This window comes from Galeopterus variegatus, unplaced genomic scaffold, assembly GCF_000696425.1.
Source record: "Galeopterus variegatus unplaced genomic scaffold, G_variegatus-3.0.2 Scaffold4487, whole genome shotgun sequence".
NCBI lineage: Eukaryota > Metazoa > Chordata > Mammalia > Dermoptera > Cynocephalidae > Galeopterus > Galeopterus variegatus.
The window spans coordinates 82,583-103,444 of NW_007730598.1; the positions used below are offsets into that span (position 1 = coordinate 82,583).

Genomic DNA, 20,862 nt, shown 5'->3' on the forward strand with positions numbered 1-20,862 from the left:
AATACACTACAGTGACAAGTGAAAAATATCTGAGATTTTCTTAATAGTACACTGAAAGGCAAGTTCACGAGGAGCCCTTCATCTATGTGTAAACATTCACCCGTGTGGTCACATCTCTCAGAGTGTCACCTTGCTGCTCCTGCTGTGGGGGTCTCTGTGGTCTCTCGGGGCCTTTCCTCATTCCTCTCTGTGCCTTTGCTGCACTGTAGACCTCGCCTGCTGGGCACTTCTGGCTACTCCTGACAATCCACATGCACCCCTTTCTTTGTTCAAGACCCAGCTCTGCTTTCCCTCCTTTCATAAAGTGGTCTATGACCCTGGAATGGAATGGCCTTTGGAGTCCTTAGTCCTTACTGTCATTTCCCTGATTGCTTTGAGTGACTCTTCTTCTCAGAGAGACTGCAAATTCCACAGGCAGAGGTGTTTCTAACACATACAATGAGTAATAAATACATGATTTTTGAATAAATTAATCAATGAATATAAACTCTTGAGAGCAGGGCCATTTCTTATCCTTGTAATTCCAATACTTATCATAGTGTTGGGCAAATAGTAGATTATCAATAACCCTTCACTAAACAAATGGATAAATGAATGACAGAGGTGTTTTTAACACATACAATGAGTAATAAATACATGATTTTGAATATTTTAATCAATGAATATAGACTCTTGAGTGCAGGGCCATTTCTTATCCTTGTAATTCCAATACTTATTATAGTGTTGGGCAAATAGTAGATTATCAATAACCCTTCACTAAACAAATGGATAAATGAATGTATACACAGGGTACTTTTAAAAGTTCATGGAAAAATAGAATTAAAAGACAATACAAATATTTCCGTGAACTTTTTGAAGGCCCCTTTGTATATCGTCACACATAACTTCTGGCAGCAATACCAGGGATATGTTTTTCTTATTCGTCCCTTTTTCACCTTCTTCTTCTATGAAGCATCACATAAGGCTCTTTTTCTAAAAGGAGTGTCACCCACGCAGAGCGCTTACCCAGGTCGAACTGGCTGGAAACGTAGCCACAGGTCTGCCGGACTTCCTCACTGTCCCAGCCCAAGGGATAGAGGGCACAGCCAGCACCGATCAGCAATCCTGCGAAAAGATAAGGTCAGAGCTTTACAATGCATCGCTGTATCCCTAGATCAAGGATGGGTGGGGAATCAATATTTAGCAATATAACAAGACCATGATGTTTACTTTTTGGAAAACACTAGTCACAACTTTCTTAAGCAATCAAGGTCAGTATGATTCCAAGAACAAGTTCAAGTCTGTTTAAAAGAAAAAAAAAAAAAAAACTTGACAGCTCAGTTTGGTTCCAACTTTGCCTTTTAAAGCATTAAAAGCCTTGCAAATCCAGTTTAGGAAATGCAATCCAGAAGCCCTTTCGATGGGTCTTGTAAAAAGCTGACCAATTCTACCATTAGTCTAGGTAAAGAAGAAATTTAAGAGCAAGCAAAAGTTCCTACTAGGTTATACTTCATCGTTTATTAGATTTATTTTGTTTCCAATTTAAGAATCATAATAGAATATTTCAGCATTGTCAAATTTTACGAGGGACAGAAAGAATATACAGATTTTCATGAACCACTTTGGCACGTTAATTGAACCTGTAAACCAACTGCTCAGTTGGGAATCCACATGTCTCAGAGATACTCTAGAAGACAGACACTGTAATCTAAGTCCTCCTTGAGCTAAAACCAAAGGTTTGATGATTAAACTGAAGAAATCGACAGGTTTATTTTAATATAAACTAAGTTATTAGGGCAGCACACTCTGAGCTGACAGCTTTCAATTGGCGAGTCTTCAGTTGTGCATGAAAGCATAATATGGTTTTACAAGAAGCTGAATGAGGTTTAAGCGCTCAGGTTTGAATCTGTGGGCTAATCTGAAAGTAAGATCTTGTCTTGTCAATCAGTGAGTATTATCATCACTAGTTAGTACCACAAATGTGCTAAGCCAGCAGGACCAATGTATACATTGTTGATGGGTGAGAATGTGGGTTATCAGGAGCTAAATGAGAGAGCCCCCTAAATAAGAAAATCCATTAACATGGTAATATGGAGGAGTGGCAGGGCCCCAAATGCTTCTATAAGAGGAGGCCTTCAATATTTCTGCACTGAGTCCCTTCCATCCCCCTTTTGTCATTCTCCCCTCCACCCTCTCCCCAGCCCCTGGTGGGTGACTTGGAGTAGTTTTAACCCATATGAATAATCTATTTCCTCACAGGCATCTAAGATGGGGCTGCTTTCCATCTCCCTCCCCAACCACTATGCTGAGCTGTAAGGAGAGACATCCCCCAGGGATATGTTTTTCTTATTCGTCCCTTTTTCACCTTCTTCTTCTATGAAGCATCACATAAGGCTCTTTTTCTAAAAGGAATGTCACCCATGCAGAGCGCTTACCCAGGTCGAACTGGCCGGAAACGTAGCCACAGGTCTGCCGGACTTCCTCACTGTCCCAGCCCAAGGGATAGAGGGCACAGCCAGCACCGATCAGCAATCCTGCGAAAAGATAAGGTCAGAGCTTTACAATGCATCGCTGTATCCCTAGATCAAGGATGGGTGGGGAATCAATATTTAGCAATATAACAAGACCATGATGTTTACTTTTTGGAAAACACTAGTCACAACTTTCTTAAGCAATCAAGGTCAGTATGATTCCAAGAACAACTTCAAGTCTGTTTAAAAGAAAAAAAAAAAAAACTTGACAGCTCGGTTTGGTTCCAACTTTGCCTTTTAATGCATTAAAAGCCTTGCAAATCCAGTTTAGGAAATGCAATCCAGAAGCCCTTTCAATGAGTCTTGTAAAAAGCCAACCAATTCTACCATTAGTCCATGTAAAGAAGTTATTCAAGAGCAAGCAAAAGTTCCTAATAGGTTATACTTCATCGTTTATTAGATTTATTTTGTTTCCAATTTAAGAATCATAATAGAATATTTCAGCATTGTCAAATTTTACGAGGGACAGAAAGAATATACAGATTTTCATGAACCACTTTGGCACGTTAATTGAACCTCGGCACGTTAATTGAACCTGTGAACTAACTGCTCAGTTGGGAATCCACATGTCTCAGAGATACTCTAGAAGACAGACACTGTAATCTCAGTCCTCCTTGAGCTAAAACCAAAGGTTTGATGATTAAACTGAAGAAATCGACAGGTTTATTTTAATATAAACTAAGTTATTAGGGCAGCACACTCTGAGCTGACAGCTTTCAATTGGCGAGTCTTCAGTTGTGCATGAAAGCATAATATGTTTTTACAAGAAGCTGAATGAGGTTTAAGGCTCAGGTTTGAATCTGTGGGCTAATCTGAAAGTAAGATCTTGTCTTGGCAATCAGTGAGTATTAGCATCACTAGTTAGTACCACAAATGTGCTGAGCCAGCAGGACCAATGTATACATTGTTGATGGGTGAGAATGGGGGTTATCAGGAGCTAAATGAGAGAGCCCCCTAAATAAGAAAATCCATTAACATGGTAATATGGAGGAGTGGCAGGGCCCCAAATGCTTCTATAAGAGGAGGCCTTCAATATTTCTGCACTGAGTCCCTTCCATCCCCCTTTCGTCATTCTCCCCTCCACCCCCTCCCCAGCCCCTGGTGGGTGACTTGGAGTAGTTGTAACCTATACAAATAATCTATTTCTTCACAGGCATCTAAGGTGGGGCTGCTTTCCATCTCCCTCCCCAACCACTATGCTGAGCTGTAAGGAGAGACATCCCCCCCATTGGCAGGTGCAGCCAGGGGCTGGCCCTTCTGCAGCGTGGCTTCCAGGCATCCCCTCCTCATCACCCACTACACTTAGGACTGAGATCACCAGCTGTAGCTCCTTTTCATCCCTGCACTTCCTGATTTCAGGAATTCTTCAAAACAGCTTCTCTGACCTTCACTTTCCCAGACCTTCTGATAGGTCTTTAAAACTTGAAATCCCTGAGCTACATCCCTTCCTACCTGAAATATCTGCAGTGGTTCCTATCACTGGCCAAACTGAATGGTACCTGCCCCACTTAAGCAAGGGCAGAGAGGCTGATACAAATCTTGATACTCTACCATTTTTCTTGAACATCATCCATTTCTTCAATTAAAAATTACCTCTAATATAATTTATGCTAATTCTTAAACTTCTGGGGGTCTCTGGTTAGGAAATTTAACATGGCAATTAACCTTTCCTGGAAGGATATTTCAAATGTTAACTAGCCATCCTTAGTGTGGACTGAAGTCCTCTAGCATTTTATTGTCTGTACTGAAGTACTGTATTGTAAAGTAGAGACAATTAAATGTAAAAGTGAGAACATCTTTCTAATGGAAGAAATTCGCCATTGTTCAGTTTTAGCCGTGTTAAACCTGAGTCCACGTTGTAGCAATCGATGTTTAATGGAAGCACAGTTTAGAAATCCTGAATTAGATACCACTTGGGTCTTGTGCTGTATGCTGAAATGGGGCTCAGAGAATATCCTGGAATTTGAAGTGATTGTCCAAATGGTATCTTAGTGACCTGACAGTTTTTAATAGCTCTAGTTGCCTAATTTGCTCCTGGGGAGTCAATGACTCCATTAGAATTTCTGGCTCACAAACTTTTATATTACTCACATGGATTTTCTTTATCAGATTTATAAACCTTGTGGTTACCACATGGGCTTAATTTTAACCAAATGCCTTTGTCACTGCCATAAAAGACATCACGAAAAAAGTCACATTATCACCCGTTTTGAAAATCTGTGCATATGGGAGAGAAAATGAGGAAGATGCTACAAAACAAGGCAGCCTGAGGAAGGTGGGAACACAGGCGGGTTGTCAGAAGGGGTGTGAGGTCATTTGCAACCACAGCCAAATGCCTTTGTCACTGCCATAAAAGACATCACGAAAAAAGTCACATTATCACCCATTTTGAAAATCTGTGCATATGGGAGAGAAAATGAGGAAGATGCTACAAAACAAGGCAGGCTGAGGAAGGTGGGAACACAGGCGGGTTGTCAGAAGGGGTGTGAGGTCATTTGCAACCACAGGCTCACTTGCAATTAAGATTATTTTTGCAATTAAAAATTGCAAAATTATTTATGCAATAAAATTATTTTTTAAAATTATTTTTGCCATCCTAAAGACTTTGCCACTTTTAAGGGGTCATAAGTAAATCACAAATTAGTGTAAATTCATTCAATCTTTAGTTTTCACCCAGCACCTTGGAGAAAGCAGCTATCTGGAGGCAATAGACCATGAGAAAGGCTATTTTGCAGGAGGTCTTAAACTGTACAGAGATGGTACCTCCTAAAAAAGAAAAAAATAATAATAATTCAATAGATAACTCAATAATCCTTAAGTTTTTAAAAATTCTATTTTAATATGCATGGCCTATTAGGCTGTTTCATCCTGAGTACCCTGGAGTTTGGGACTCACCCCAGTCAAGGACGATTAAAATATTTTAAGAGCCAAGTAAGTGGAATGACCTCTGAGAAGAAGCCAATGTTAATGGAGAAGAGACGACACAGATAGACAGGTGGGCACTTCAGAGCTGTTCATGATGCTGTGTTATTAAAGAAGTCTGTTCTCTAGCCCCGAATGGGCTCCTGGACCCAAACCTTAGCCTGAATATACTCTCTCTGGCCATATATCACCTATGGGAGAGTTCCTAATAGAAAATCTTATTAGTTTTCATAAAATGCTAGAAAGATCTGCCATGATACTAATTATTCCTTAGAACTTGAGTGTGAAGTCTGCAGTCTGTGAAGAGCTCAAAGTAAGCACCTGGGGCTGCGAATGTTCCCTTCTGCAAAACTCTTTCAATTCAAACTCAGTGCTGAACACTTAGCCAGTGGAGCATTAACATAACAATCCAGCTCCTGCCAAGAAGGAAAAACAAACCTCTAGTCAGCCAGTGCCAGTTACTCTCCACAGGTGGTAAGAATAGAATCCTCATGTTAAACTCATAAAGCCTTATTTTTTTTTCCAGGCACTCTTGAAAGTTTTTATGTGATCTCACTTTTTCTCCATGACTATCGCTCCATTCTTTTTCCACAGTTTATTCTTTTTTTATAGCGTAACTTTTTCCACCCATCGCCCCATCAGTGGTCACACCAGCATTTCCCATCAATTCATCTTTTATGTTTTGGATACTCTTTTCTGTCCTCCAGTTCTTTTATCTTCCTGTCTGTGGCAAGCACTGGGGGAAATTGTTTTCTTTATTGTTCTCATGAAAGATGCTCAATCTTGTAGCCTGTTATCTGGGTTTTTCTTTGGAAGAGGTTGGCATGTTTCCATCTCAGAGTCTCCACATGCTAATTTATGTACATGATATTCCTTCATTTTCATCCGCAGATAACTGCCCCTTTACAAAATGTAGCAACAAAATAAATCCAGTGGTGGGGAGCGAAGAAGTGAAAGGGCCAGTATTATAAATCTTCAGACCCCAAAAATGCACTTAGGAGTATACTATTTGAGTATTCCACAAAAAGAAGGCTTGGTTCGGCTCTAGTAAACCATGCCTCCTTTCAAAGTGCTTTCTGGAAACTGAGGCACAGAGGATGTAAGAAGCTTGTCCAAGGACACAGACCTCAGATTAATCCCAGAACTCCTGGATCCTGGTCCAGAGCTCTTTTCCTCCTATCATGACCCCAGTGCCTGGACATAAGTTCACTCCAACATCACATGCTCAGCACTCACAACCTGAGTTCACCCAGATACACGTTGGATTTGACCAACATCATGTTTTACTAAGTGGGACTTTGTATGTCTAAGTCCAGATTTCTTGCCTCTCTTGAATCATTAAAAGATGTGCTAATATTGAGCCTGCACACAGATGGCTAGAGACAAAACACAGCCATCTCAGTAAATGCCTTAGGTGCCCAGTCTCAAAGGCATTTCTGACTGGGGATTCCTAACTTATTGTACCTACTACTGGTTCTCTGAAGTCTTTAGCTTTGTCATCTCTGAAAGTTAAATCCCTTTTCTCTATGATACTCTCACTCTTTGCCTTAAATCTCAGACTCCACCATGAAAATACTGGCTGTTAAGGTCTAGAAACGTCAACACACAGCCTTCCCTGGCCACCCCAGCAGTGAGCTGTGTCACTCCTCCTGTGAGCTCCTATTGTGATGCACTCGCCACCATGTATTTGAGGCTTTCCCTATCGCACTGTAGTTATTTATAAGTATTACATCTCCTAGAAGGCTGGAAACTGTACTATGTTTACTTGCATCCAACTCACTCATTCATGGTATTTGTTAAACATTAAATAATAGTAATATTATTTATTTGGTACTTACAAATGTCTCAGAATAATTATATGACAGTTATATAATAGATAATATAAAATTGATCTGTTTTATATTATCTAACATTTAACAGACGAGGAAACTGAATCTTAGAGAAGCAGGCCTATGCTCACAAATCTGCTAAATGGTAGATCCAGAGACATACATCCAGGTCTGCCTCAGCCCTAAGCCAGGGCTCCCAACCTCTATCTTCCAATGGTTCCCAAGTCCCCAAGTGTTCATTGTACCAATGCTGGGCTTACCTTCCATGTTCACATGTGTACTGAACCCACTATATAAATGGAGAAGGAGGAATGGGTCAGAAGATCAAAAGAGATTTCGAGTCACCATTTCTCCAAGATTAAGATTGACTCTGCTGTAGCCACAGGGAACACTCTTACAGCTGCCTGTGGCCAAACACAAGGGATGAACTCTTGAGAACCTGCAGATCCAAACTTCCCTGGTTGCAGGTGAGGGAGAACCCCGAAAGAGTATCACACAGAGAACTTCTGTCCACAAGAGCACATAGAGGCATAAAGATGAGGAATGGGTTCTTTATCATAGGAAGGTTAGCCCAGAAAAGTATATCTTAACCTAACACTAAAATATATAATAGAAATATGATCATTTCTTAACTATCAAAAACATTTTAACAAATCAAATAAGACTTTCTTTTCTAAAATCATCCTGCCAAAGACAGCCTACTTTGAGTTTTCTTAAAATGTTTTTCAAAATGTCTCCTTGGTTTTCATTTCTTCTCCTTTTCCAACTCATGTGACAGAAGACACAAAAGAAAAATATATTGTGTTAGGCACCAAAGTATCTGCTCCTCAGCTCAGAGCAAAAATTCACAGACTAATTTTAGCCATGAGTGACTTGTCATCTTTTCTCTTTCTAGAGTCCAGGCGATCATTGATAGAAAAAAATAAAGTTGTTTCAAACAATGATCATCATCCAGTAAATCACATCTGAGTGAAAACAACATTTCTGGGGCTGATAGGTTAGATCACTTGGTTAGAGCTCAGTGCTGATAACGCCAAGGTCAAGGGTTCAGATCCCCTTATTGGCCAGCCACCAAAAAAACAAAAAGAAAGAAAACAAAACATTTCTAATCCCAGGAGTTAAGAGAACCTCAGTTCTATTGATTCACTTCTTCAGGATTCAGTTTTCCTTATCTGTAGAATGGGGAAAATACCTACCTCTTGGGGTTGTTGCAAGGATTAAAAGAGAGCGTGTAAAGAGGCGAGCATAGAACTTCCCAGTGGGAGTTTAGTGAACGGTCTTTATTGTTAAACTGTAGACCTCATGCTGCAGGCAGAGAAGGGTGGTGGACTTGTTTCGGGCCAATGTGTTTTTATACACACTTGCCTAATATGGAATCTTGCTCTCTCGGAGAAGTTCTTCTTCTTAGATGGAACGCAGGGAGGGCCCCAGCGAGGACATCTCTGTAACTGTGAGCAATGAACATTTGCCCTGGCAGTCACATCAGCCATGCAAACCTCAGTAAGCGCCAGTGAAACAGCCCAGCCTGGTGACCCCCAGACATGAGCAAAGGATTAGTACACCACTACCATGATTTAATACTTTTGTCTGCTCCTTTTTGTTTGTTTCTCACTTTTAAAGGCAACTTTGGCCTTTCTGTGAGGCAGGTTAAGAACTGATGCCCCTCCCTGGCAGGTAAAGACATGGAGTCACAGCCAGGTGGGGAGATCTAAGTGCCATCCATCACACAGGTGACCAGAGGCAGAGCTGGGATACAAACTCAGGGCCCCGGACTCCTGTCCCTGTGCTTTTGGTTCACTCCCTTCACTCTGAGACTGTGGAAAGGAAGCTAACAATGCTCAGGACCACAGCTGCACCTCTGAAACAGAAGAAATGCTCATTTTCACTGACCTTTAGGTGGACAAGTTACACCAGGAGAAAAATAAAGACACAGACCCAGACTTCCAGAGTATCGTGGCCCCATACAGCACTGCTCCGACTGATGTGCACAAGAAACTGATGGGGGCTTGTTAAATTATTTTTTCTTCATCCACCTTCTGAGACATCAGGAAAAAAAAAAAAAAAAACTTCATCTTTTTTCTTCAGGTCTTTTAAAAATACCATCAATTCCACTAAAAAACAGTAAAGCCATCTGGAATAGCTGATGGACAATAATTTGGAAGCAATTTCTTTCAAGACAGCTATAATGATTTTCCTTTCCCTCTTGAAAAGTCAAAGATAACTGAAACTTTTTACTTTTCCACCTGTGATTTACTGATCAGTCCCAAATAAGTTTTGAAAGTACTTGAGAATTTTGTTTCCAGTTAGTTCAAGACTGTTTTCTTACTTTAACTCAATTTTTAAACTCCCGCATCAGTCTTTAGCATTTTTTAATGTTCTAAATTAAAAAAAATCTGTTATATACATGGGAATATGATTACAAAGTATTTCACAATGGGAAAAAATATTCTATTTAAAATACTATGATAAGCTGTCACAATGAAATCACTCATATCTTTTCCAAATAGGTTATCCTAACCAAGACATTAAAATAAAAGTAGAAAACTCCAAAGTGGGTAAAAGCTGCATCTCACATTGCAGAGCGAGCAGAAGGCAGAATCAGGAACACTCATTCCTTAGTCTGATGACCTAATTATCTGATGTGAATTTTATACAAACAAAAACCTGACCATTAAACACCAGGTATATAGCCAGGGTTCAAACCATGAGATGTATTCTAAAAATAAATTACACATATAATACATAATAAATATATACACAAAATATATTTATAAAATATATTTTAAAATATATGTGGTAGAGAAAACAATACTAGTTGATTTCTGCTTTATGCATTGAGTTGGTGGGCTTTTGACTCGGTGCCAAGCATGGTACCTGTCACTGTGAAGGAATTCAAAACACTGAAGTGGTGCATTTACTTTAGCATCCGAGAGGAAGAAAAGTAATGTAGAAAAATCCACAAGTCAAGGTTGTACTTGGGTCATGTTAGCAGGGAAACCAATAATTACCAGAGAAGTCAGTTCATTTTAGGCTGGACATAAGGGAAGGTGGCTCTTATTGGATCAGCAGGTAAAGGGAACAGTCCTGGAGATGGGCAGACACAAAACGAAAATAGAGCAAGTTTGGAATCAAAGGAGTAGGGAAGAGTGGTGGCTGAATGATGGGAACAGGGTCAATGACCCTTGCAGAGGTCACTGATCCTGGGCCAAGGATGCCGGCCTTTAACTGGTAGGCAAAGGGGGACTGTATTAGTCTTCTAGGACTGTCATAACAGAATACCACAGACTGGGTGACTTAAGCAACAGAAATTCATGTTTTTACAGTTCTAGAGGCTGGGAGTCCTAGATCAAGGTGAGGGCAGGATTGGTTTCTCCTGAGGCCTCTCTCCTTGGCTTGCAGATGGCCGTCTTTTTGCTGTGTAATCGCCTGGCCAACACTCTGCACATGTGTATCCCCAGTGTCTCTGTGAGCCTAAACTTCCTTTTCTTATGAGGACACCAGTCATATTAGATTAGGGCCACTCTAATGGCCACATTTTAACTTAATCGCCTCTTTAATTCTCTCTCTCCAAATACAGTCACATTCTTAGATATTAGGGGTTAGGATTTCAACATAAGAATTTCAGAGTGGCCCAATTCATCTCATAATATAGACCTTAAAGTCTGGAGTTGAATTCCCAAATGACCTAAACTAGTGCTTCTCAAACTTTGCCATTAAATAGTCCTAAAGACAAAAAGGAGTGAACTCATACCTGAAGTTAGTCCTCCTCTGAAGCCGGTTTTCCTTACATCTATTTGAAAAATTATTGTGAAATTTTCCATTCTACTCCACAGATAGCCTTATTTTTTATATAAAAATTCATTCCCCAAATTTTGGAGTAAAATCGATGTTCCAGGAAGATACTTTGGGTTTATCCTGTGGTTTTACATATCCATAGCATACCACCCAATTCCCATTAAGTATATGTGTAGCTCAATTTTAGAAAAACCAATCTAGGCTGCAGCTCAAAAAAGATTAAGTGACATGCTCAAAGTCACAGTAAAAGAAGAAGAAAGGGAGTGAAATCTTTTGTTCTCTGTTCAAAGCTTTTTCTGCAGCACCACATAGTCACAGAGAAAAGAAGAAAGTACTCGATGGACTGGAATAGGCTATGCCACATTCAAATAGGTTCAGGGGCCACCTAGTGCTACCCTAAGAGTGAGATGCAGACATCCCCAGGTGACCCCATGGACCTGCCACTGTCCCCTTGAACAGAGCTGCAAGTGGAACGGTCCCCAGAGGTGTGAAAGGGGTGGCTCAGACCAGTTTTCTTCCAGAGGAACTATTCCCAACACCAAATTTCTAGCTTGCTTGTGAAAAGAGAACCATGCCTCAGATAAATGCCTCCTTTTCTGCGAACTAAGCAGCTGCTAATCAAAGGCTGCCAAGCATGATTCGTACTATCCAGAGCTTCACAGGAGGCATAAAAAGAAAGATCACAACATCATGTTTATCTCCCTTTCATTGCTGTTTCTGGCAATAGTATTACAGTCAGACAGGCTGAGTCAAAACAATTTTCTAAAAATATAGATCAGCTGAGACCATTTAAAGCCTCCTTTTATGGAGTTATCGTTAGGACTTTTCCCCTTGGGCTGCTTTGTGTACTCTTTCCCAGAGCCTCCTCTTCCAGGATCTAGTCATCTAAAAAATACAGTTCCTTCTCCTTGCCAGCGGGATCACAGCCTCCCAAACACTGCTAAGCAAGCATGCATTCTTCCCAGGAGCCTGGGCAACTATTCCCAAGAGTTCCATCACTCAGTGTGGGATGAGGCTTGAGCTCAGGAAAAGTTTCAGTTGGGAAGTAATTGGTTTTGCTGGTGGACCTGTGCTGCCCAGCAGGTGGGACCAGCTGTGTATCCCTCTGTTGCAATCTTTCCAAGAATGAGTTCTCCACTTCTCCAATTTTTAAGGAAGGAGAAAGTTTGATTCTAGAGAGTAAGCTATATCCCACAATTCTATGTGGATGTTAACATTTAGGGGGGTAAAATCAACCCTCAGACTCCATTAGGCTTTTTCACCCACCTCTGTTGGTGACCACGTTAAGGTGACACTGGAAGATATTTACTTTCAGTATAGATTCTATTTCCTTTATATTAAAACCAATAAACAAAGGAAATACAACTGCTTTCAAACAAGCTTTATAAACAGACTATTTTTAGAATTTATGCCCTGTAAAGTTGCCTGCTATAAAGGCATAGGATTTTACTTGAGAAAGGAACCCAGTGGAACACAGTGGAACAGTTAGTCCCCCTGAAAGCCCTCGGTGCATCCCTGTGGTGTCTACAGAGCACTCACACAGGTGAGCAGGAGCCAGGAGTCAGGAGCGGGCTCCACGACTGCTCCCATCAGGCAGGGCTGCCCCAACTTGCTCTCATGCTGGGCTGCCACGTGATACTGCAGATGAGGGCAAGGGTCAGATCCTCAGTACTTTTTTTTTTTTTTTTTTTTTTTTTTTTTTTTTTTTTTTTTTCCATGTCCGGCAACGGATCGCAACCCTCAGTGTTGCCCCCGTACCGGACCGGGGACTGGCAACGGGACTGCAAACCTTGGCATTGCTCCCGCGCCTCGCTCAGCCAGTGAGCGGGAACCGGTCTGTACGTGGGATCCGAACCCTCGGGCGGGAGCGCCGCTGCGCTTCCCAAGCGGCGCACTATCCAGTGCGCCACCGGGCCGGCCCCTGATCCTCAGTACTTTTGAAAATTACCCTAACCTGATGTTATGGGTTAAATTGTGTCCCCCCACCAAAAAAAAGAGAGAGAGATTGAGGTCCTAACCCCCAGTACCTCAGAATGTGACCTTATTTGGAAATAAAGTTGTTGCAGATATAGTTAAGATGAGGTCAGACTAGAGTAGGGTGGGCCCCTAACCCAATAAGACTGGTGTCCTTTTAAGAAGACAAGCAGGTGAAGACACACAGACCTAGAGGGAAGACAGCCATGTGAAGATAGAGGTAGACTTTGGAGTCATGATGCCATAAGCCAAAGAATGCCGAGGGCAAACAGAAGTCAGGAGGAGGGAAGGGAAGATTCTCCCCTAGATCTCCAGAGGGAGCATGGTGCTGCCAACACCTTTATTTCAGACTTATGGCCTCTGGAACTGCAGGAGAATACCTTTCTGTTATTTCCAGCCATCCAGCTGATGGCTCTTTCTTACAGAAGCCCCAGGGAACTAAAACACCTGGTTAAAAATATGTTCTCTGTCATTGCTTTTTGTTGTTGTTGTTGTTGTTTTGTTTTGTTTTTTACCCTCTTAGGCAATAAGTGAATAAAGTAAATTGAAAGAAGAAAGGTAGCTGTTTCTTTGGCTTACTAACTCCTGTCCCCCACCCCCACCCCCACCCCATATGCTTCTTAAGAAAATGCTTCCAGGAAGAAACATGCCTAGAGGCTCTGGTTTCCCCAAGTACAATGCCAAGGTTCAAAGAGGTGGCCTGTCCTCAGATACCACACGTAACACTGTAAGTCCCTGCCTTACCACTGAGTCTGAGAAGGAAGGTCGGGCAGGGATCCTCGTCTTTATAACCTGGAGGAGGCACAGCATACACATCAGACACAGTTAACCATGCGTGCTTGACAGCTGAGATGCGAGCTGCATAATCATAATTTATATTTAAATAGCCTCCTTCTCCAAAGAGCTTGAAGAAATTTACAGACTTTTACTTAATGAATCCTTGCATGCCATGCATGACGGAGGTAAAGGAAGGGCACACATCCCTCTCCTCTGGCATCTCAAGGCTCGGCTGCTTGCTCTTTTCATTCTCGTTTTCAGGATTATTGAGTTTCCCCTCCACCAATACACAGACTTTTGTTTTGAAGCTGATGTTTCTATCTCCAAATATTCCTGGGAACTCCTAGTTAATAGAAGAAAATAATCTCCATAGCCCTGCCCTATTTTTTTTTGGGGGGGGGGGGGTTGAGGGTTACTCAGAAAGGCCCAATCTATTCTGAAATTACCATTTATTTAAAGCCTTAACTACTGAATTATTTTGAGATCTAAGAGGCTCAGAGTGTGTGTGTGTATGGGCGTGTGTGGAGAGAGAGAGAGAGAGAGAAGCAGGAGCCTTGCCAAGTAGCATTAGAATGTCATTAAAAGTGTTTTAGGGGTGGTGGCAGCACCGCAGCATCACAGCAGACAGCTCGTCACAGCACGTGTTAGTGACACTTTTGGTCAGTCTTCAGGACTATTCCATTGGCACTCCTCCAAGGACTGCGTTGTTGGGATATGTGGAGAATAAATAATCGAGAAAACTGAAAAAGGAAAGACTTTGGCTCCAACTCCTGTTTCAACCACGGCTGCTTCTCCTTTGTTTGTTTTACTGCTGAGCTTCTGAGTAATTCTATCTCCTCCAAGTATCTTCATGGATGTCATGTGAAGATTTTTTTAAAAAAGCAGTTTTTTTTTTTTTTTTTTTGAGCTCTTTGGGGGAAAAAGTTATTAAAAAGAAAAAACGTGCCATGTAACATTGGGTTCTCTGGACCTTACCCATGAGGCTCTTTCTTTAATTTACCAAATAGTGAAAAACATTATCATCTACGTTTTTTGATTGCCTCAGGGTTAAAGCTCTTTTGCAAAGAGCAGAGTAACAATAAGCTCTTCAGCCTTCACCAGCCCATCTTTGAGGCGACTTAGCAGAAGTGATCCATTTCATCAACCTTAGAAGCTTTGTGGGTACAAGTTTGCCTTCTTAGATATCATGGACTGGTTGGATTGAGCCAAGTGCTACTAACCTCTAATACAAGACAGAACTTTTTACAATCATTTGACTTGTGTGGGACCAACCCATCTTACAACTCCAAGTCTTTTCTCCAGCCAATAATTAGCATAAGAACTCATACTTTAAAAACCATAAAAACTTCAACAAGGGGCTTTCAAAGTTTTAACCCAAGTGTTTGTAAACCAAAAGAGCTTAATGCTCAATCTGGTTTATTCTATTGCTTATGTTAAAACCTATAACTTACCATATTTGTATAGCACTTGCAGCCATATTGTTGAGAAAGACAGTACGGGAACTACAGCCTAAAGTGGTTTTTATATATTAACTTCTGCTTAAAATGGTCTGAAGGATTCCAAAGAAAAACTAAGCTGAGTCTCTTTAAGCAGAAGGATGTAAAAACAGAAGGTGTTAAACCAGCAAGAAAAGTGTTTTAATTAGCATTTGTTAGAAGAGGAAAATAATCATTGGAACAAAGACAAAATTGGAAAGGGGAGGAGTGAGAAAGTTCTTTCTAAACTCCTATTGAAAGCATTTTTGTAGGTTTATCGTGTTCATAAATTCAGGATTGCAGAATTGGGAAAGCAGGTCAGGAATTATTAACTGTGGAAGAGGGAAAAGCATGGGGCTTGAAAGGATGGTGTTATGTAAAGACTGAGCTGTAGAAAGCAAAGAAATTCATTGATAGACCAAAATGTTATGGCTAATATTGGCTAATGATGTCTCTTGCATTTTGGGCAAGTCGAATTCTGTTATTGTCAGCACTGAGATCAGAGGATTTTGTCACAGTTAAAGAAATACATAAAATAAAATTTGATCCAGGAAAGCAAACCCAAAGTGAGGTGGAAATTACTAAAAGCCAGATTTAAAATGAAGGACGGCAATAAAGTGCACCTCAACATGACACCTTTTGCTTCGACTGGTATTTTCTGTTAATACAGAATAAATTCTGTGATAAATTCTGGTCTCAAGACTCTGTTGAGTGTAATTACAAATCTCCATAGCAGACACACTGTACATCCAACAGTTACAGAGTCCCCAAACAACATTTATTTGGACTCTTAGAAATGCGCACACAGGTTCCAAAGTCATTTGTGCGAACCCTCTTACATAAGTAATAATGAAAGTGGAGGCTGGACAGGAAGAAAACAAGTATGATTTGTTCCTTGCTCTCTGTTTCTCTCCTTTAAAACTGAGAATTCACTATTTTCACTTGAGAGGGGAAATTCATCAGCTTCATGGCAATACAGACGAGGGCAGCTTGGGGTCAACAACGGGAATGGTGACCTCACTGTCTCATGCCGTCAGATTCAATAAGTGTGTGGGGGGGGCAGTCTCCATTTGTGTCCTGCTCTTTCCAGTACTAATCATTAGACTGCCGCTAAAGCAATACATGTATATATGGGCTTTTTGTAGATATACATGCTCAGCCTTTTCTTTTCAAGTTTTTCAAATTTAGGTTTCACAAAAGTATCAAAAGAGCTCTACTGCTTAATAATTCTCATGCCTGTCCTGACTCGCCAGTACTCTACCACCAGAAGCCATCAGTCTATTCCACTTTTATATCACTGTGTACAATTAGCCAAAATGGTTAGGGTATGGGCTAAAGACCTGAGGTTTACATGTTTGAATTCCATAAGGCCAATTAGCTCCACTCCAGTAAAACCTTTAACCCGGTCATCTCAAAAACAGGTGCCATTTGTCATGAGAACCACGGGGAACGATCCCAGCACATGCTTTATATAATCAATCCAAATGATAAGCTGAATGAAAAATGGATTATTTAGACAACAGGTTTCTTAGGGCTGTATGATTACATAGACTTGTGCTGTCCAATATGGTAGCCATAACCACATGCAGCTATTCAGCACTTAAAGTGTGGCTATTCCAATTTGAAATGTGTTGAAAGTATAAAATACATACCAATACAAAGACTTTGCATGAAAAAAAGGATATAAAATACCTCGTTAATAATTTTTATATCGATTACATGCCAAAATGAGATTATTTTGGCTACATTCGGTTATATAACATATATTATTAAAGTTAATTTCATGTTTCTTTTTGCCTTTTAAAATATTACGCCTAGAAAATTTTAAATGACATATGTGGCCCATGCTATATTTCTATTGACAATGCTGATACAGACGATAATCACAGGCTGCATCTGTAATACAAAAGAGCTTAGAAAATGCTGACTCATGAAAAGCAACCCTAAAAATGATCTGCTATGAAGTCAAAAGAATATTCTGGCAACAAATGTAGAAGAGGGGTTGGAATCAAAGACTTTATCATAAATATCTCTGCTATTGAGAACAACATAAAGGCCTAGCCATCAGCTGAAACTACCTAATCTAGCACTGTCAAAAAGAAATCAAACACAGATTTCAAAATCCATGCCTTGTCTTTTGAACAGGCTGTGGGAAAGTAGCTCTTGCCATCTGTTAGAGGTTAGGGCTGTGACTCCTGCAGTACTCAAATCCTCACTTTTATTTTCTCTTGATCAAAGATGGAACCTCATTACTGAAAAAGAGTCAAAGGCTCCTGGAGGGAATTTCCCGGGCAGGACACACAATGACTCAGGGAGACAGCAAGATAATTTAATAATTACATCAAGAGTTTTCTTGCTAATATTTAAATCCCCAGATACTGAGAAATAAGGATCAACACATCGTATGAGATATAGGAGAAGCTAAGTTTTTGTCAAGTGTCAACTGAAGTCATTTGGAGAGCTAAACAACGAGGCATTTGCCAGCTTAGGCAGAGGGACATCCAAGCAGCTCTGTCTCCTCCTTTACTTACTTGGGCTCTATAAGCTCTTGTGTTCTATAAATAGGCAAGAAGGGAAGCTAATCAGTGTCAGCTTTCTCATCCGAGAATTTTACCCTTTCCAGTCTTTCCAGGCTTGGAGACAGCCATTACTCCTCTGTTATAAAGTCTATCATTTACTTTTTATTACGTTGGTATATCAGTGTGATATCGTGCATAAACCAGTTGGTTTAAACTTTCATGTCCGGGAGTCACCATGCTAATATGCTATGAAGAATGGGAAGTTAGTTTAACATTCAATCAGAAAGAGCTGCTCCAGAGGCAGCTACCACAAGCCCTTCCATTCTGTGCATATTACACAAGAGCAGAAACTTTGCCAACAGCAAATAAATATTGACAGTGGGTTTTTATTGGTACAAGTAGTGTTTTGTTAATTAGCATGATGGATGTAGCAGTAGGATCTCATTAGGTGACATTTAAGATATTCAAAGTATGTACATTAGGTGATATTTATATTCAAAGTATGAGTAAGAGCAAATTAGACATACCCTGACCCTTGTATGAGGGCACAAAATTCCAGCCAGGCCTCTATCCTGTACCCCATAGGTTCGAATCCTGCACCTCTTGGAGAAACGGTGCCTGAGGCTCAATCTCTCTTTGGATCTGTGCCCCACATTGGTTTAAGACGATTTCTGATTTACGATGCCAAGTAGAAAGCCTGGAATCCTTCTTGGTAAATGCCGATGTTTTTGTCTCAAGTTAAACTAAGGTCAATGTACCTAGAAGCACAGAGAGCTGAGACTTTGGAGCTTAAGGAACAGAGTGCTTGAACTGTTTTGTGCCTACTTTGCTACAGGCTGTTTATTAAATAAGTGTACGACAGAATTTTGTTTAAAATGTACATATTTTATAACTTAGTAGCCAGGTAATAAAGGAGTGGCTTTCTCTTCCTTCTTTGAATCTCTTAGTTGCTACTATCTAACAGTATTAATCTCAGTCTTGTGCATGACCAAACTGGCTTAGATCAATGGGCAACAGCCCCGTTTTTACCTTTATCCAACAAACCAGCTTCTTTCAGTCCTTTATACGTACAATCCTTCCAACCTCAAGGACACTATGATGTTCCCTCGGCATTCTTCACCTGGTCAATTTTGATTCACCCTTTCCATCTGTCAGCCTAAATCACGGATTCTCAAACATTGCCGCATATTAAAATTAATCAGACAGCTTTTAAATATCCCATTTCCCAGGTCATACCCCGTACAAATTAAATAAGAGCAACTAGAGGTGAGATCCTGGCATCAGCATTGTTTAAAGATTCCCTGGGGGATTCCATTGTGCAGCAAAATTTGAGAACAACTTGTTTCAATGTCATTTTTTCAGCAGTCTTCACTAATAACTCCACCTAATTTAGATTTTTCTGTCATTTAGTTTCCTCTGTCTTATAGCTCTCTGTGCTTTTTCTTAGTTTATAATTAGCTGTGCTGTTTTTGTTTTGGTGCTATCCCTGCCTCCCAGACTGCACACTCCACGAGGTCCAAAACCTTGCCTGTTTTTCTCATCTCAGCATCTGAAGCACCTAGTACAGTGCCTGGGACATAGCAGGTGCTCAATATGGATCTATGCAAAATGAATGAATCAATTAAATAAATACTGACCTTTTCACTGGTACTTTCTCCCCCAAATTAAAACTAGCCAACTAACCAAATATTTGAATGCTATGTGATCGGTTTTCTAATGGGTACTTTGGAATGACAGAAGAGAGCTTGTAATTTATAAATAGGAACAGGATTAATGCATATGAAATCATAAGAGAACTGGATAAAGCAGAATATATGAAAGCAAGGGCTTAAAGAGAACGGCAGTGAGTACAAAGTGACCAGGAGTAACACACATGGACATTTGTCCTCCTAGACATATTAGTGAACTTGAGCATAGAAAGTCTAATTTATAAATCATATAGTACAGACCGTCTTCATCCATCCCAACTTTGCATTCTGCTTCTCATATTTTTAAATTTCACTACCCAGCAAGTCTTCCTGAACTTACTGCAAAATTTGTGTGTCAGTGGCCTTTTGCTTAATCTGAGTCGGAAAAGAAGATTGACTCACAAAATGGGAAATAGCTCCATTTTGAAAACTGTCACTTTACTTAATTTTGATCAAGCATTTGGAATAACACTTAAATGATTCTCATGATACGTCATAGAGCTATGCTAGAAGAAACAGATTTGTTTGTACAGTTTAAAATATTTACTCTCTTCACATTCTTATTTTCCATCCAAATCCTTGGTGATGTAAACATTTTCTGGGCTGTCTCCACAAACCACAATTCCTGCATCCTGTATGAATAGATGACTTCTGAGCTGGAACCTGGATAGGGGGCAGGGGACAATAAACGTTCTTCCTAATTTCAAGAAGCTGACACACAAATAGACCCAAAAGAAGCTCTGGGCACTTTTGCCTCATAATGTAAACAGGTCCTGCAAATTAAGGTAATGTTCATGGGCTACATCCGAGAGAGAGGATGAATAAATTCTAGGGAGCTCCAAGGTGAAAGAAGGCATGTGGTAAAAGTACTAATGAAGGACATGCAAGATTAGTCCAAATTGCTTGAGGGCAGCGAAAGTCCTTTTTCTAAGCTAAATCTGAGTTAATGGCAGGATTCATCTTATTAAAGCAAAGGATGGAATTTGTCCAAACTATTTTTGCAATGGGTAACTTTAAAGAGGCCCCGTGGGTGTGACTGACATTAATTTATTATTCCGTATTGTAACTGAGCTCCCCAGAGTTCAGGATGAATGGGAAACGACAATAAGGTGTTCACAGAGCAGTTTCGCTCCATGGACCAGCTCAGTCCTGTGCCTTAGGAAGCGGCAGATACTCTTTTCCAATCAGGGTTTGAGACTGTTATGCAAAATGTTGTCTGGTTGGTTGCCTTTTCTTTTCAATAAACAATACACCATTTGAAGAAGGATTATGTCAGGACAGTATTAATGTGTGGGTTTTTGTGCGCAGTTAGAATTACCTACAAGTTACTTTTTTTTTTTTTTTTTTTTTTTGTCTTTTGTCTTTTTTCCGTG

The 20,862-nt window shown here is 40.4% G+C and overlaps 1 protein-coding gene across 1 annotated transcript in view; it reads right to left on the reverse strand.

Annotated features, from left to right (window-relative positions):
- The window catches only part of LOC103603177 (lipoma HMGIC fusion partner-like), a 94,538-nt gene that overhangs the window by 28,806 nt on the left and 44,870 nt on the right, over positions 1–20,862 (reverse strand). Inside the window, exon 3 of the mRNA XM_008587662.1 lies at positions 2,415–2,513. Within this exon, the coding sequence (XP_008585884.1) occupies positions 2,415–2,513 (99 nt within the window). The remainder of the gene's footprint in view (positions 1–2,414; positions 2,514–20,862) is intronic.